The 19,665-nt window shown below is 43.4% G+C and overlaps 1 protein-coding gene across 1 annotated transcript in view; it reads right to left on the bottom strand.

The window, feature by feature from the left end:
• Positions 1-918: 918 nt before the first annotated feature.
• Positions 919-19,665, bottom strand: part of LOC126471081 (leucine-rich repeat neuronal protein 1-like) — a 115,783-nt gene continuing 97,036 nt past the window's right edge. The window contains exons 2-3 of the mRNA XM_050099155.1: positions 6,122-6,700; positions 919-1,296 (exon numbers count right to left, since the gene is read on the bottom strand). Coding sequence (XP_049955112.1) covers positions 919-1,296; positions 6,122-6,700 — 957 coding nt within the window. The remainder of the gene's footprint in view (positions 1,297-6,121; positions 6,701-19,665) is intronic.

The following is a 19,665-nucleotide window of genomic DNA, read 5'->3' as shown; positions in this document are numbered from 1 at the left end:
AGAGAGAGAGAGAGAGAGAGAGAGATAGATAGATAGATCTGCAAAATATAAGTATATAACGCAGCCTCTTACACACAATAATTTATTATTTGGTCGGTTTAGCTTAAAGCAGAGAGAAAACAATTTTTAAAAGGTTGTAACATTGATGGACAACGCTACGGCAGTCGCATATTGACGATAAACAACAAATTTTGTACCGAAAATAAGGAACATCTTTCAACATAGAAACTCAGATACACTACATTCTCAAAATGACTGGGTAAAGTTTTATTTATTTTGGACTAGGTAGATCGTGTTGTTACACAAAACCCTTGGCTCTTATAGCGCCTATATCTCTGTTTCTTTGGCTCGTTGATTAGTCCTGGTAGTAAGCACTCATTCCGCCATATGTTAGCGATGAAAATGTCACAAGTAAGTGATATACAGGGAAAACTTTCTGTGCGTAAAAATGGTACTTTGTCGCGGTTGGAATTGAATATTTTTGTGCTATAGGAAATAAATCCCAACGTTTATGTATTTTTTAGTTTCCTGTTTCATTTCCTACACTCGGTAGACAGTGTAAACGCCAATAATGAGTCGTGGTTCGGTCAAGGAAAAGACCCCCTAAAAGATAATTGAAGGTTTTCTGTGGACTTGTAGTGAGTGAGAAATTGACATTTTCCATATTTTTCCGTTACCTGTAAATCTCGAAGTAAAGTCTCAGTACTGTGGCCCACAGCTATGTGGATAACATTCGTTAATTGTCATAGTAAGTTTGAAAAATATCTTTCTATTTGTAAGTGAATTTCGTAGTCTGTTTAGGTGTTGCTTTGTGGAGACATTCTGTCGACACTTAGGGAAGAGGGAAAAGACACATAGGAATACATTAATTCACATGCTGTGTAGGGGTAAACACATAAAGCGAGGGAGAGCGGTGTGTTACGGGTAGTTGGTTATGAAGGAGCTTTCGGTGCTGGGGGGTGAAGCCATGGAGCACTCGACCGGCATGTCGATGAAGGAGACACTGGCAAGGTTGGTGGGTGGCGGGCAACGCAGCTGTGAGCGCTGGCGGTAGATGCGTAGCAGGCAGGCGCTGGCGCAAGTCGCAGCCAAGGCGCCGGCCATCACGCTCAGGGAGATGGCCGTTGAGTAGTTGCGATTGATGCCCAGTGTGCGCATGAAGCCGTCCTCGCGAGTCGTCAGCTCTGTGCTGCCAATCTCGAACACGTAGCCGTCGCGCTCGATGCACAGCGAGAAGTGGTAGTGAGTGCCCGGCTTCAACCCGTGCACAGTGTAGGAGTGGATGCGCACGCCCACCTGTCGACAACACACATTGTCAATCATCAGAATTTTTACACGCGTTTATTCATTTTCTGCAGGACAGACTAGGTTCTCATATCGAACTCAGTGATGTGTTGGACATTTGGACTGCACTCGGCCTACTAGCGACCCAACAGCTACAATCCTGTCATTCAGAAAACTCCTAACAGCATCCTGACAACTGCTCGTCATCTAGAACTGACGTTATGAGGGCAAGAGGAATGGGGAGAATTAACAGGTTTTAAGGTCTTGCATGAAAAAATCTGTGTGGGAAAATTATAACCGTGGCTGTCACATTTCTAAACCACCATATTTGTGACTAAGGAAAGGTCTTCTCATTTTTAAGACTCAATAAGATACCAAGATGACGTATTTGATAATGTGTTACGTTGGTGCATAAGCTTGTAGCGTTTTTGTTTTACATGTTGGTATTCTGGTTGCTATGGGTTCTTTCATCGATTTTCATTTTTTATTGCAATTCACTCTTGCTATTTGTGTTTACATGTTGTCATTACGTCGTTTAAAGATAGTGTGTGGATCTGTGGATGCTAGAAAATGGAGTGCCAAGTGCAGAAGTCAGAACATTGTCGACGTATTCTTCTCTTTGAGCTCAATAGGGGGGGTGACAGCACCGTAGGCACCCAGAAACATTTGCTTCGCGTATGGGTACAATGCCATTGGAGAAAACACGATAAGTAAATGATTTTTTCGCTTTAAGGAAGATTGTTTTGACAGTAGTGACTCTCCACATTCAGGAAGACCTTCGGTGTTTGATGAAAATCGTGCTCATACAGCCATCTCAACAGTAGAATGTCAGTTATGACGATTAAAACGTGGGGACAACACCACACCCACTCCCCGAGCGAAGAAAAACTCTGATCCTACCGGGAATCGAACCCGGGCCCCTTCAGATAGCAATCCGCCGCACTGACCTAGGCAAACGTTTGCAATACGCTGGGTGCATATAAGAGTATGTTCGTATACGTGAACAGTTTCATACCGTATTACGTCTTAATGGGACGGAAGCAGGAGATTGGAACTGAGAAACGTGCAGTAATTATAGTTTTGCGTCGGGAAGGCTATTCTAGTAGGACAATAGCAACAAAAGTTGGCTTAGCCCCATCTACAGTTTTGTGTCCATTGCAGGGAATCAAGCAAACTGGCGCTTATGCAAGTGTTTCGCGATCTGGAAAACCTTCAGTACAAAGCAAGCGTCAGAGGACTCTTACTAAAATTCGCGAGGAAGTAAATAGCGTATGAGTAACTCCAGTCTCTGTCTTAATTGTGCAACGCCGTCTTCGAGAAAAAGGTTTAATGGGCTGTATATCGGCCAAAAATATTTATTAGGCAAACAAAATAAGGTGTAAATATTTCAATGTGTGCAGTAACATAAAAACTGCAGCGTTCAGCAGTGATCCAAAGTGTTGTTCACGAAGCACAAAAAGTGCCAATATTTTCCTGTTCAATTAACGGAGTCTGGCTGAAAAGTAGGCTACCAACTGCCTCATGCTACCTTCCTCAGCACCTTTAAAAATTTCCCCAAAATTTTGGCATGTGAGCATATTCGCGCTTTTTTATGCTGAGAGAGAAGACAGTGACAGTGGCAAAGAGACGATAAAGTAATAAATACTGTAAGACTGTAGACAGTGGTTGTGTTATAGAAACAGCGAAGGTTCAAAATGGTTCAAATGGCTCTGAGCACTATGGGACTCAACTGCTGAGGTCATTAGTCCCCTAGAACTTAGAACTAGGTAAACCTAACTAACCTAAGGACATCACAAACATCCATGCCCGAGGCAGGATTCGAACATGCGACCGTAGCGGTCTTGCGGTTCCAGACTGCAGCGCCTTTAACCGCACAGCCACTTCGGCCGGCCAACAGCGAAGGAGACAATGGCAGTGTGAGAGAAAGAGAGGGTTGCAGTGGCAGTGGAAACTAGTTGACAGTGACAGAACAACGCTAGGAAAAGATTGAAGAAGACAGTACCAAGGGGGAGGGGGAAGGAATAAAGAGAAAGTGGAAGTGAGTGAGAGCCAGTTAGAATAAGAGACATAATATATGGCGATGATAACGAGGAAGAGAAAGAACGTGATAATGACAAGAGACAACAGCAATGGGAAGGAACGAATGAGATAGCAGGAGTAAGAGAGAGCGAGAGGGAGACAGTAGTAGTAGGAGAGAACGAAATAGACTGTGGCTGTGACACAGTAGACAGTGACAGAGAGAGAGACAAAGATATAGTCACAGTATGTGGGGCTGGGTGAGGGAGTGAGAAAGGGCAACTAGGACTGGTTGGGTATGAGCGCCGCGCAGCAGTGAACTAGGGGGTGTGAGTGAGTTACAGTCAATGCAGCTTGTGGGTGTTTCGGGTGAGTCGCATATTGAAAAAAGCGCGGATATGTTCGCATGCCAAACTCTTCGGGAAAATTTTTAAAGGTGCTGAGGAAGGAAGAATGAGGCAGCTGGTAACCCACTTTCTAGTCAGAATCTTTTAAATAAACAGGAAAATATTCTCATTTCTTGTGCTCCGATAGGAGCATTCTTCCGCTGGTGTGAAATTTACAGGGGCTTCTTCTTGTATATGACCATTGTTCAGTAAAACTCGAAGACTGGTAGGGTACGCAGAGCGTAATAGCTACAACGTTTTATTCTTAACCTGGAGGACTATGATTCAAAGCCCTTGGACTTCCACTGTCAGGTAGCAAGATGAATTCGGCAAATGAATTCTATTTCTGGGTTTGTATACCACGCCACAAACTTTCATACGACGGTCAAACCCGTTCCATACATTTGCGAGAATGTGTGGAGTTACTCTGTTGATTCCTGTTGCTATACTGCTTCACAGCTGACCCAAATAGTTTGGAAGATGAGGCACACAGATAGTCTTCCATAAATTTCCACAAAAAGAAAACTGCTAACTGTGAGATCAAGCGACTTAGGAGGCCAGTGATCCAAATACGCCCCTTACGCTTAGGAGAATCATAGCTGTACTCTCAAAGTGACAATTTTAATTGCACAGGATGTGTCGGAAAGGAGTACGCAAAACGATCTTTTGTTACTATGTTAACACCATCTTCACGCACAGTGCATTATGAACGAGTGAGCGAGCCATCTGTACCAAGGAGGTCACTACCGGTAACCACGTGATACGGCAGGTGGTGCGAAGGTAAAAGTTTAGTGTACATGCGTAAGTATAAATTTACCCCAAATTTTTATCTTCATTCATGCAGTAGATACAAAAACGAGCCAGAACACAGCTACCACAGCCCACCACGAAAGAGAATCCCTTCTGGTGGGACTATGGGCGCGTGCCGGCCAGAGTGGCCGTGCGGTTCTAGGCGCTACAGTCTGGAGCCGCGAGACCGCTACGGTCGCAGGTTCGAATCCTGCCTCGGGCATGGATGTGTGTGATGTCCTTAGGTTTGTTAGGTTTAAGCAGTTCTAAGTTCTAGGGGACTGATGACCTCAGAAGTTGCCTCAGAAGTTGAGTCCCATAGTGCTCAGAGCCATTTGAACCATTTGATTATGGGCGCGTGACCTGATAAGGGAAGTTTATAAGCAGAGCAGAGGCGAAACGACGATACGGGCCGAAAATGTGGGAAACTACTTACAGTAGTGACTTCGACAGAGTGCTGGTTCTTAGAGCTCGACGTCTGGAAACGAGCATCCCAGATACGGCGAAGCTGGTAGGCTCGGCTGCTCACGTGCTACGGTCGTGAGCATCTATGGGAAGTGGTTGAAGTATGGCGAAACCACGAGTAGGCTACAAGGTGTTGAACGTTCTCGTCTCACCACAGAACGTGGAGAATGGGGGTTTGTCTGCTCTGTAAAGTAGGATAGGCGGTGGCCATCTGTGGCAGATCTGAAGACAGAGTGCAGTCACAAATGCTTTGGAGCACAACGTACAGTGCACATTGTTGTACGTGAGGCTCTGCAGCAGTTTGCCCGAAAATGTTCTCAATTATGATCGCAGCGGGCAGGTGATATTGGCAACGGGACTGTGGATCAGTGTAAATGAGACACCTGGTCGGATGAATCACACCAATGGGGGAAATTACGCTATGGGGGCAATCATCTTCGCTTCCATGGGACCGGTGCCAGTTATCGCAGGTACCATGATAGCGGTGGACTATGTGAACGTTATTGCTTGATTTCTCATTCGTTGGCGATGGCATCTTCCAGCAGGATAACTATCTTTGTCACAAGTTCACAATGGTGCTACAGTTGTTTTAAGAGTATGGTAGTGAACTCTCATTGATGTCATGGCCACTAAGTTGGCCTGATCTGAACCCGAAGGACATCTCAGAAGCATGTGGTGCCAGCTCCGCTCACGCAAACCACTGGCCCTTAATGCACATGAGCTGTGCTAAGGTTACTGGGCCCGCATCTGGTGGTCGTGCGGTAGCGTTCTCGCTTCCCACGCCCGGGTTCCCGGGTTCGATTCCCGGCGGGGTCAGGGATTTTCTCTGCCTCGTGATGGCTGGGTGTTGTGTGCTGTCCTTAGGTTAGTTAGGTTTAGGTAGTTCTCAGTTCTAGGGGACTGATGACCATAGCTGTTAAGTCCCATAGTGCTCAGAGCCATTTGAACCATTTAAGGTTACTGGTGCGACATACATATAGAAATATGCCAAGGTCTTATCGAACTCACCCCACACAAAACGCTGCTGTTTTGCATTTAAAAGGTGGACCAAAACGCTGTTAAAGATGTAATCACAATATTTTGGCTCATCTTTGTATTGTCTTCTGAAATTTGATGAAACTTTTTGAAACAGTTTTTAGAATCTAAAATGGATGACTGGATTAAAAATTGTGTGTGTGTACCTGGAAGCGGATAACTTGGTTGTTGTAGCGCAGAAGGTAGTGTCCAGTGCCGCCGCCAGTCATGTTCCAGGAGAGCGTGACGAAGTTGGAGGTGACGGCGATCGGGTAGAGGCGTACCAGGACATCACTGACGGCGAGGTGCATTGGTCGGCGTGTGGAGCCAGCTGCGTTCTCCGCGATGCAATAGTAGGTGCCGGAGTCGTCAATGTGCAGGTAGCGCATGTTGAGCGTGGAGTCCTCGTCGACACATGCGCGGCCGCCGCGCACGCACTCGCGCACGCGCAGCAGCGGGCGGCCCACGGGCAGCTTGGAGCCGAGGCGCCACGAAATCTTAGCGGGCGGAGACGCCACGGCACGGCAGCGCAGCGTCAGGTTGTGCGACAGCTGTTTCAGTATCGTAGACGGGAACGTAGGCATTATGACTGGCGGGCACTCCTCGGCCGCCTCCGGCATCGCCTGCTCCGTGCCGTTCTCCTCGCGACACAGCACCGGCTCCGGGCTCACCGTGTGCAGCCAAGCCATGCCGCAGTGGCACACTAAGTTGTTGCCCGCCACGTGGATCTCGGTCAGGTTCGGCAGCTGAAACACAGTACACCAAGGTGAAGATGCCATCGTTCAGTCTGGAAACTGTATTTCACAATTCTAAACACTGGACTGTGAGCTACTAGAGAGGTCTTAATTGTTGAAAAACGAGTAGACAGATGGAAATGGAAAATGTTACTGCCCGAACACCTTGATCCAATCTAGGTTAAAAACAACAGTGGAGACAGCAATAACATTTGTTTATTCATTACCGAATTCGGCTTGTGGTAAAGCCAGCCTCAGATTTTTTTAGCCCCTTATGGCTGGTGCTGGCGACTGCTCGATTTTTCACGTGATACCACGATCGTAAACTGTGCAGTGTAGAGTGTACGACCGTGGTATCACCAGAAAAGCAGAGGACGTGACGGCACCAGCCACAGCCCCCCCCCCCCCCCCCCCCCACCTTCAGCCCTCCAAAGATCTGAGGATGGCCTTAACATAAGCCGAACCGGCCGTAAACAAATGTTATTGCGATCTCGACTGATGTTTCTAAGCAAAGTATAACACCAGATCATTCTGCTCCACAGACAATGTTGTCTAAACTTATGAACTCTACCGAGTAATGCTAAATTGATACTGCGTTATTTGCGTTACTGTGGGATAAAAGCATTCCTTCAGCTGAAGAACTGTGTTTGTAGGTGATAGCTGTTGGATGTGTCTGATATTACTGTAATCTTTGAGGTGGGGATCACAAACAGCATGCCGAGAGGACGTTTTATCGTCACCTTTAGGACGTCGAGAAAGGTCGAATTGCTGTTGTGAGGGACATGGGGCATGAGAGTATCATAGCGGCAGATCATAGAGTCAGTTTTGTGCCGTGCACTGACGGCAGGGTGAGTGTGGCGGACTCATAACAGCAGCGGGGAATGAAGAAATGTCACGGGTCCTTCTGGAACGACTACGCAACAAGGAGATCATAGGATATTTTGACTGGCTCTGAACAACAGAAGCCGGCCGGTGTGGCCGAGCTGTTCTAGGCCCTTCAGTCTGGAACCGCGCGACCGCTACGGTCGCAGATTCGAATCGTGCCTCGGGCATGGATGTGTGTGATGTCCTTAGGTTAGTTAGGTTTAAGTAGTTCTAAGTTATAGGGGACTGATGACCTAGGATTTTAAGTCCGATAGAGCTCAGAGCCATTTGAACCATTTGAATAACAGAAGAATGAGAATAGCTGAAAGCCGGGCAGTGGTTACAGTCAGTCACCACGAGTTGTAGGATCAGATTACTCGAAGCTGGGTTGAGATCTCGAGCTGTCATGTGCCGTTTACCGCTAACACCATACCACAGAGAATAGAGACTTCGATGTTGCAGAAACAGAATTTGGATATTCAGTGATATTCTGTGGTTTTCAGTGATGAGTCTCGCTTCTGCTTGTGACGGTCAGATTGACACCAACGTCATCTCGGATGATCTGGTGAAAGATTACAGGGAGCAGCGATCCTCTAGACCCATATACCTCATGATGTGACGAGCTATTTGATGTGAAAGCAGGACTGATTTTCTAATTGTTGATTGGAATCTGCATGCTCGTCATGATGTAGTACGAATGGTGAACCCTGTTGTCATACCTTCCATTACCTGGTTGTGACGTATTAGAACTTAATGTAACGAGACTCCACACTGCAGTTCACACTAAAATCGCCTTGAGAAGTAAATATGTCCTTGACTGGCCTGCCTAGTTCCCTGACATGTCATCCATAGAATATATCTGGAATGCAATGAAAATTGTACAAATTCCTTACCAGCTCCTTAAGTGGCATAGCATATTTTTCGGGCATAACAAAAATTTCCTCAAGATGACATACGGAGGCTGTTCGATTCCATGCCACAGTGGACACCAAAGTCTATTCGTGAACGTGGCTTCGCAGTTCGCGCTGATGTTGATAATGGACAGTAGTTCCGAATCAAATGAGAGTTTTATCATTTAATACATGTTGTATGAAGCAGATGTTCACAAAGTTTGATAAACATAGGGCTAATTTTTCGCTGTGTAACACTGTCCATTTCCACCACTGTAATATGAGGACTGGAAAGATTGTTTTGAGACACAGGCTTTACATTCTATCAGATAACACAGAAGCATTAACGTATGACTTTTCTAGTCTATCAAAAACTGGTAAACTCTAGAGTCTAGACAGTAATAGATAAGAGAAGATATACAGATGCCTAACAGCATTACTTCAACTCCTGTATCATAGTGCATTTATATTATTACATTTGGATCGTCGCCAATCGAAAGAACAGACAATAGTGACACTAGGTTTCTAACTATCCCCCACACTTTTCACTATTTTCAGGGAGTGGACGGACTATACAACGAGCAGATTTTATTTCTTCTCTGACACTTCGTAAATAGTATTTCATATCTCAGAGACATGGTTATTGGCAACTAACTGAAATGCAATTACAAAATGACGTCTGATCTGACACGTTTATGGACTGGTAATACCTAGAAATATACCGAAAGTAATGTCTTTTCGAAGTTGAGAGCTGTGATGCTCCAGAACAGTGCTCGAAGATCAAATTCTCCTCTAAGTGTTGGATTTGCAGCGTTGGCGGGAATCAGTACTATCGGAGGCAGGGGAAGGCTCCCATCACTACATACTCGTACTCTACGGGACGTTGCTCGGACAGTGTGGTACGTAATGTATTGATATTAACCGAGAATTAACTAGAGGCATTCTCTTTCTCGACGCCAGGTACGGTGGCTCTTATCATGAAAAACACCTCTTAACGCTGTCATAGACGCAAGAGCGGTATGTGCTCTTGCATCATCCCGCATAACCGTAGGACTCTTCGTTAGCTATTCCCTAACAAAAGTTACATTATTTTCAACAGCCCAGTCACAAGGAAATGTTTGGTTGAAGATGATCGGTCCAGTAAATCACGTTACATTAACTGCACACCACACTCCTTTGTTCATATCATGCAGATGCTACTAATGTAACCGATGAACATTTACAGAACTCCAAACTCGATTGATCTGTGAGTACACAAATGCAGTGATGATTCATCAGGAAAAAGAACATTTGAACATCAACTTGTAAACGATAAACATACTGAAACAGCCAGCTGAAGTGCTAACATTGAGCAAAAGTATCTGAACTAGATAGTCAAAGCTTCAGATTTTTAGGTTTCAGTTTGAGTTTGTGCACAGCTCTGTGCGAAAATGTTGCTGAAACAACTGTTTGAGGAGCTAAATGATGCAACGCATTTGTAGAATTCTTTTCAAGACCGTTCCTAACTCGTCTACTTCATCGACTAAACTCGATACGCCATTTGACAGTCTGTCCCAGCAACGGGCCGGAGGTTAACGGCTGCCGGAGTCTCCCACGGGTACTGGATCCCGAGCAGCGCGACGACACAGCGCTTACCTTGACATGAAACACCATGTACTTAGAACAGGAGAAGCGAGTAGTTACAATACAGTCACACCAAGATGTCGTGTAAACACGTTCACGATCATAAGGTTATTGTGACATAGGCGGTCCTGCTACGCCAGCACATTTGTCGTCATAGAGACTACTATTTTGTGGTCCTGTATCAACCCTGTGCACTGCTTCATTAGCGAAACATTTTCTGCTTAAGACAGCGAACGTCGCCCTAGCCAGCAAGACAACGTTAAAAAGTAACAGATGTGACGTACTTACTAAGTTCATTAAATGGGATCCTGGACTGTTTGGTTTTGGTGTAGCTTTCAGACGTCTACTTCTTTGAAACATTGTCCCATAAATATAACTTTGCTGAGATTAATTTTAACGATATAGAGAACCAGTTGAGATTGCATGGAAAGTGGCAAATTGGCAAAAGTATGTGTTTGCACGCAATGTATATTTATCTGAGTGCAGCCAAAATGTTGTTTGAGGTGATCTATTGTACAGTCCCTCTGGAGTTCCAGAAGACAATTGCGCAAAAACTATAAGGCGTACAGAAAAGTAATACGCCCAGGACACCTTGTTGTTGCATCGAATTAGTTAGCTCTTGCTGGTAGCCAACCCAGTAAACATATTTCCACGGCATGCTGCTATCCTTATGACAAATACACGTCACACGCCCGTATCGACTTTTTTCACATCACATACGGTGTCCATATTAAGCACCTGTAATCTGAGTTTGAACTTGGGGAGATGCCCATTCCAGTGATATGCGTCTTTTGCTGTATGTCCCAAAGTTTTTACACAGTCGTCTGCTGAAATCTCGGAGGTACATGTGAATAAAAACTTAACAGGTCTCGGAAGGCCCAACGGTACCGAACGGCCGCCGTGTCCTCCTCAGCCGACAAGCGTCCCTGGATGCGGATATGAAGAGCATGTGGCTAGCACACCGCTCTCCCAGCCGTTGTCAGTTTTCGTGACCGAAGGCACTACTTGTCAGTCAAATATCTCCTCAGTTTGCGTCACAAGGGCTGAGTGACCCTCGCTTGCCAACAGCGCTCGGCAGACCCGAACGGTGAACCGTCCAAGTGCTAGCCAAGCCTGACGGCTCTTAACTTCGGTGGCCTGACGGGAACCGATGTAATCACTGTGGCAAGGCCGTCGGAGTAGTTATGAATAAGTCTGTATACTTCTGTACTGCCAAATGGCAGTTCAATTGCACTCAGGTTGCAAGAGCCGACAACTGGAGTGTAAACATGTCATTCTGACAATTTCCGTATAATTTTCAATTATCCCTCTGCATCTTTCTTGTTAATCTCAGCAGTATAATATTTAGGAGACAACACTTCAAAGATGTGAGCGTCAGAAATCTAATTAGTACACCGATTTAACTCAAAGCTGTTGCAGATAACAGCACCATATCGAAAACATTACCCTACACTCGATTTTTCAGTCCGTAATTGACGATCAGCTATTGCTACAGAAAAGGTGCTGTTGTAAAATCACGCACCGCTGTGCTAAAATAATGCAATTCGCCTACTAAACTCGGTATTGTCGTTAACTCTTCGCCTCCGGATCCCGGTGAAATTGCTTTCTTTCTTTTGCAAGGACCCACAACCCGCTTCTAAATATGGCGAGGTTAGCGCAATTCTCGAATTTTATCAAACATGTAGTCTTCTTAGCCTACAAATTCTGCATAATGCCTGGCTGTCTGCAGCTCATGGTCTTATGACTAGCGTAGCTGCCTCTAGATCACGGCGTTGGGGATTTTCTCTGCCCGGGGACTGGGTGTTTGTGTTGTCCTCATCATTTCATCATCATCATCATTTGTGACAGTAGCTAGATTGGACTGTGTAAAAATTGGACTGTGTACAAACTGGGACTTTGTAAGGGCGCTGATGACCCCTCAGTTGAGCGCCCCACAAACCAAACATAATCATCATCATCATCATCAATTCCTGGCTTCTTTATCGTCTGCATATTTTCTCATTGGTTCAGCAACCATACAAATTAAGAAAAGTACATTAATTACTTTTTTTAAAGAAGGGACGTCCCAATATTGTTACACAGGTACACTTACGAAAATAGAAGTTTCGAAAAAAATGATTCAAATCGCTCTAAGCACTGTGGGATTTAACATCTGAGGTCATCAGTCCCCTAGACTTAGAACTACTTAAACCTAACTAACCTGCGGTCATCACACACATCCATGACCGAGGCAGGATTCGAACCTGCGACCGCAAAAGCAACACGGTTTCGGACTGAAGTGCCTAGAACCGTTCGGTCACAACGGCCGGCTAGAAGTTTCGAGAGTGCAATCTGCTTCCTTCATAGATGTTCTAAGAAACATAACATTTTGTGAAAAACCAAGACATCAGAAGATCATTAAATGTTATGGCGGCTACAATTTGTCCGTTTGAAGGCGTTACTGCAGCATATACGCAACGTAGAGCGACTCCGATGCCTGTGTATAAGCACTAACGTGTAGGAAACTGATCAGTGTGGCATACGTGTCTTTCCAACGTGCGTGCCGTAAATACAAAAACTTGAACTATGGCGACATTATTATCAAATGCGTACAAACATCACCAACGTGCTGTTACCCTTTTCTTGGATGTCGAATGATAAACTCCGGTAGACATCTATCGGAAAATAAAGAACGTGTATGAGGTAGCACATTTGTCCGAACCCACCACTGTGGAAAGGTGCACCTAAGGGTGCTGCTGCATCATGACAACACACGTCACCAAATCCTAAATGTCGTGAAGCATGCATGTCAGTTTCGTCAACTCGAGTGGGAGACTGTCGAGCACCAATTCTGTATTCCTGATCTCTCCTCATGCGATTATCACGCCTACGGTCCCTTAAAAATGCCCCTGAAGGGTCGGTGATTCCTGTCGGACGAGGATGTGCAACAGGCAATTACGGACTCCTTCAACCAACAGGACATAACGCTTTACCAAACGGGTATCTTCAATCTGCTGCGTCGGTGGGATGATTTTCTCAATGCTCAACGCGATTTTGCCTGATAGGCGTACCGTTTCTGGACTGGACGGCCTTCGAACGGAAACTTTTTGATTGCCCCTTATATATACAGTGTAGCATGTAAAGTTAACGCAGAAACTGTTAAAATGATTAAGGAATCCATACACCAATTAGTCGATACTCCGAGAAAGTTTGGATATAGATCTACCGGTAGGGAGACCCGAAGTAGATATGTACCATAACAGGCTACTGAAGGTAGCGACGGTGAGCTGTAGCCTGCATCGAGACTCTGAAAGAGAAAGGATACGCAGGAAAGAAAAGAAAAAAAAGCAAGAGGTGTATGAAAAACCTCAGTTTGACGGAAAGCTAGTCACACTATAGTTAAATGTCTTACAGTTACACTGGATAAACAAACTCATCAATTGTTTAAGACCGTGAGGCTGAAGCACATCATCGTATGGAGTTGAAGTGTGAGCCCAATGTAAAAAAGTTGGGTGTTTCAAGAAACCCACTGGACCACGAAATAATAGCAAGTACAATCCTAACATGATTTAGTGAAGCTGAAAGCATTTGGAATGTGCTGCTGCAGAATGGGGATAAAAATTAGTCAGATAGATGAAATATATAATTAAAACGGTTTAAAAAATATAGGTGTGAAAAATATTTGTGGAAAGCCTTCACGAAAGAAAGGACGTAGTAGACGGACATTTGCTAAGGTGTTCCGGAATATTTGTATATGAAAGGAATTGTAGAGGGAAAACACTAAGAGTTGATGAATAAAATAATACAATAAACAGAATATCAGTTGTGTTTGGTATAGTTTATGTACAGCTATGAATGGCTTAGCCCAAGATGCGGAGAGATGAGGGATAGTCGAAACATGCAGGATTTACTAAATGAATAAGAAATTTTCTTTTGCCTCGGGGATACAGGTTGCCGTACCGTAGGTGCAAGCACAATGGAGGACAATCTGTTGAGAGACCAGACAAATTGGTGGTTCGTGAAGAGGGGCAGCAGCCGTTTCAGTAGTTGCAGGGGCAACAGTCTGGATGATTTGCTGATCTGGTTTTGTAACATGAACCAAAACGGCCTTGCTGTGCTGGTACTCCGAACGGCTGAAAACAAGGTGAAGCTATAGCCGTAATTTTTCTCGAGGGCATACAGCTTTACTGTGTGGTTAATGATGATGGCGTCCTCTTGGGTAAAATATTCCACAGGTAAAATAGTTCCCCATGCGGATCTCCAGGCGGGGACTACTCGGGACGCCGTCATCAGGAGAAAGAAAACTGGCAGTCTACGGATCGGAGCATGGAATGACAGATCCCTTAATCGGACTGGTGTGTTAGAAAATTTAAAAAGGGAAATGGATAGGTTAAAGTTAGATATAGTGGGAATTAGTGAAGTTCGGTGCTGGAGGAACAAGACTTCTGGTCAGGTGAATACAGAGCTATAAATAAGTTTAATAATGAATAAAAAAAAAAATAGGAGCGCGGATAAGCTACTACGAACAGCATAGTGAAAGCATTATTGTAGCCAAGATAGAAACGAATCCCATGTCTACCACAGTAGTACAAGTTCATATGCCAACTAGTTCCGCAGACGATGAAGAGATTGAAGAAATGTACGACGCGATAAAAGAAATTATTCACATAGTTAAGGGAGACGAAAATTTAATAGTAATGGGGGACTGGATTTCGGTAGCAGGAAAAGGAAGAGAATGAAAAGTAGTAGGTGAATGTGGAATGAGGGTAAGGAATGGAAGAGGAAGCCACCTGGAAGAATTTTGCACAGAGCATAATTTAATCAAAGCTAACACTTGATTTAAGAATCATGAAAGGAGGTTGTACACGTGGAAGAGGCTTGGAGATACTGGAAGATTTCAGATAGATTATATAGTGCTAATACAGAAATTTAGGAGCCAGGTTTTAAATTGTAAGACATTTCTGGGGTAAGATGTGAACTCTAACCACAATTTATTGGTTATTAACCGTAGAGTAAAACTGAAGAAAATGCAAAAAGGTGGTAATTTAAGGAGATGGGGCCTGGATATACTGCAAAAACCAGAGGTTGTACAGAGTTTCAGAGAGGGCATTAGGGAACGATTGACAAATACAGGGGAAAGAAATACAGTAGAAGATGAGTGGGTAGCTTTGAGAGATGAAATAGCGACGGCAGTAGAGGATCGATCAGGTAAAAGGACGAGGGCTAGTAGAAATCCTTGGGTAACAGAAGAGATATTGAATTTAATTGATGAAAGGAGAAACTATAGAGATGCAGTAAATGAAGCAAGCGAAAGAGAATACAAACGTCTCAAAAATGAGATCGACAGGAAGTGGAAACTGGGTAAGCAGGGATGACTAGAGGACAAATGCAAGGATTTAGAGGCAAATATCACTAGAGGTAAGACAGATACTGCCTATAGGAAAGTTAAAGAGAACTTTGGAGTAAAGCGAACCACTTGTGTGAATATTAACAGCTCAGATGGAAAACCAGTTCTAAGCAAAGAAGGGGAAACAGAAAGGTGGGAGGAGTATATAGAGGGTCTATGCAATGGCGATATAATTTCGGGCAATATTATGGAAATGGAAAATGACGTAGATGTAGAGGAAATGGGAGATATGATACTGCGTGAAAAATTTGACAGAGTGCTGAAAGATCGAAGTCGAAACTAGGCCCTGGGAGTTGACAACATTCCAGTAGTAGCACTGATGATAGCCTTGGAAGAGCCATCCACGACAAAACTCTACCATGTGGTGATCAAGATGCATGAGATAGGCGAAATACCATCAGACTTGAAGAAGAATATAATAATTCCAAACCCAAAAAAGCAGGTGTTGACAGGTGTGAAAATTACCGAAAAATCTGATTAGTCGCGGCTGCAAAATACTAACACGAATTGTTTACAGACGAATGGAAAAACTGGTAGAAGCCGACCTCGGGGAAAATCAGTTCCAGTTCCGTAGAAATGTTGGAATACAGGAGGAAATACTGACTCTACGACTTATCTTAGAAGATCGATTAAGGAAAGGCAAAAACGTCTCTAGCATTTGTAGACTTAGATAAATCTTTTGACGATATTGACTGGAATAATCTCTTTCAAATTCTGAAGATGGCAGGGGTAAAATACAGGGAACGAAAGGCTATTTACAATTTGTACAGATCGCAGTTATAAGAGTCGAAGGGCATGAAAGGGAAGCAGTGATTGAGAAGGGAGTGAGACAGGGCTGTAGCCTATCCATGATGTTATTGAGTCTGTATATTGAGGACTCAGTAAAGGAAGAAAAAGAAAAATATGGACTAGGAATTAAAATCCATGGACAAGAAATAAAAACTGAGATTTGCCGATGACATTTTCATTCTGTCAGAGATAGCAAAGGACCTGGAAGAGCAGCCGAACGGAATGGACATTGTCTTGAAAGGAGGATATAAGATGACCATCAACAAAAGCAAAACGAGGATAATGGAATGTAGTCGAATTAAATCAAATGATACTGACGGAATTAGATTAGGAAATGAGATCTTAAAGTAGTAGATGAGTTTTGCTACTTGGGGAGAAAAATAACTGATGATGGACGAGGTAGAGAGTATATAAGATGTAGACTGGCTATGGCAAGGAAAGCGTTTTTGAAGAAGAGACATTTGTTAACATCAGGCGCAGATTCAATGGAGTGTAGTCATGTATGGAAGTGAAACATAGATGATAAATAGTTTAGACAAGAAGTGAATAGAAGCTTTCGAAATGTGGTGCTACATAAGAATGCTGAAGATTAGATGGGTAGATCACCTAACTAGTGAGGACGTGTTGAACAGAAATGGGGAGAAGATGAGTTTATGGCACAACTTGACTAGAAGAAGGGATCGGTTGGTAGGACATGTTCTGAGGCATCAAGGGATCACTAAAATTGCATTGGAGGAAAGCGTGGAGGGTAATATCGTAGAGGGAGACCAGGAAATGAATATACTAAGCAGATTCAGAAGGATGTAGGTTGCAGTAGTTACTTGGACACGAAGAAGTTTGTACAGGATAGAGTAGCGTGGAGAGCTAACTCAAACCTGTCTCTGGATTGAAGACCACAATAAGAACATATAAGACAGTTAATTATTCAGCGAAACTTAAACATGGAACCCTGCGAAATTATGTTCTGGAGAAATGTTCAGCCAATATACCACTAGACAGCACATTCTCGACGCCACGTATAACTATCGTTGTACATACTCACTCGATCCGAAAATTAAATAAATTTCGAGTGGCCGGACATGAACGATCATTACTACTACTACTACTACTACTACTTCTAGTACTACTACCACTGCTTCCATGTAGTGCCCCCGCACCAAACAGTCACTGTAACTGTCGAAAGTGTCATTGGCAACGATTTGGGGTTCCCTGATATCGGTGTTTCCGTTCGGGTGCGTAGCGCGCGGGGGGACGCGACGCAGACGGAAGGTCGATGGAGGGTTCAATAAACCAGCCCCCGCACCGCTCGCTTTCTCCTCTTCTCCGTTAACACCGGACCTTTTTGCTCCCTTTATGTGTCCAACCGTCGCCTCGCGAGAAGGAACAATGCTGTGCGTGGCTCAAAAACCTCCTGCGCACTGCGGCCTCGCCCTTGAAGCAGCACCACTGCTACCGGCAGAATTAATGAAGGAAATGACTCCCTGCGCTTGCTGGGGGCTCCACTCCTTGCTTTTCTCTGAGACGCGTATACACCCGTGCAGGCACGGAGTTTAGACCCGCTTTGCACTGACTACGGCGAACTGTAAGAACTGTTGACAGACTGCGGAATATGAGAAGACATTAAGAGGAGGTATTAGCAGAACAATTGCCCCGAAAATTGCATTCGTGGTGGAAGGACTGTGTCGCAAACAACTTTTTCTCTCGCATTTGTACTTCTGTTTCATTGCAACCTCTGTGCAGATACAAAAAGAACAAATTTAATGTACTGTTCCTCAACAATACATTAAATTTGTTCTTTAGTATGTTTAGTATGTTGTTTATTTATAACATAAACAACAATGACAATGAATTTATTGTCCCATAAAATGTAAACTAAATTTAAGTATTGAATAATTTTCTTCATAATTCAGACGAAGCACTACATAAAAATCTTTTGAAACTCTCCAACACCCAATGGTTGTTTTTTGTTTCTTGTATGTAACTACTGAAAAGGAGTAAATATAATTTATCAAGAATGTAAAAGCATACGTAAACTGTAAAGGTTAAAGAAATTTCCTAGAAAAATGAACATCAGAAACATACTATGAGATACTAAAAATTTTGCTTGAAAATATAGTGTAATTACGATTAGATGCTATTCTTCTAAGTAACATTTCTGTTATTTTCGCGACTTACTCTGATTATATTTTCCGTTTAAGACGCACTACAATCTGCTCAAACAACTACTAAGTATTAATGCCAGCGAATCTGTACGAATAGTTGCAGAGAACCCTGTACTAAACTGAGTAAGTATCTTAAATGTGCTGTATGCACGGATGCTTATTTCGTGGCTTTAACTCTTTCTATTCACTTCAGACATATTTTAGGTCGAATTAACAGTTGACTGGGGTGTAATTAACTGAAGTTAGGATAAGTAGAAATGGTGTTCGTATATAAGTGCTTTTAAGTCCAATTGATTTTGTTATGATAGATGTAACTCATTAAAATAAATTGAAACGAGAAGGAAATCTGCTCAATAAGAAGAGAATTCAGACTTGGCTATTTGATCCAGACATGCTAATTTGAGTGGGTGAATCCATACTTATTACAACTGATTTGAAATGTTCATTACCTTTTCTTGTCCCTGACCACTGTATGAAACAGTTTATTTAGGTGTTTGTTTTTTTATTACTGTTATTATTTTTAGCATTGTTAATATTTCACTATTTTATTTTAGTTTTGTTATTTCGTAATTAAACGTTTTATTACTCTGTTACTTTTCATTTGAAAAATGCGATTCTAGGCGCTCAGTCCGGAACCGCGTGACTGCTACGGTCGCAGGTTCGAATCCTGCCTCGGGCATGGATGTGTGTGATGTCCTTAGGTTAGTTAGGTTTAAGTAGTTCTAAGTTCTAGGGGACTGATGACCACAGATGTTAAGTCCCATAGTGCTCAGAGCTATTTGAACCATTTGAAAAATTTTGGTTATGGTACTACATGTACTACGATGTTCTATCGTGAGGTCGAACGGAATGAAAATATAGAAATAAAAAAGTAAAATAATGTTTTAGAGGAAGTTCAAAGGAGTGTATGAGTTTTTAAATTCTTCTACTTGCTTCTCACACCAGCCACTTTCATCTTGGAGGAACTGTGTTTAAATCGCGTCTGTATCACTGGATGCATTTGTTTAAATAAAATGTCAAAATAATCTTCAGCGATAATTCATCCTTAAAGGTCACAATGGATACTACAAAATTATATTATACTGTAGACCAAACTGCTGTTCGAGCTTTTACGTACTCATAAATCTGGCTTGTTGTTGAACAAAACAGTTGACAGATGACTCATCAGGCAATATTAGACTTCTGCCCTCACCGTTGCTCCATGCTACATTGTTTCTACGCGTCACCTTGTGGTAAATCGGTGTTTGGCGAGATCATATCCCT

This window comes from Schistocerca serialis, chromosome 3, assembly GCF_023864345.2.
Source record: "Schistocerca serialis cubense isolate TAMUIC-IGC-003099 chromosome 3, iqSchSeri2.2, whole genome shotgun sequence".
Classification (NCBI taxonomy): domain Eukaryota; kingdom Metazoa; phylum Arthropoda; class Insecta; order Orthoptera; family Acrididae; genus Schistocerca; species Schistocerca serialis.
This window is presented reverse-complemented; position numbering and strand designations above follow the sequence as displayed.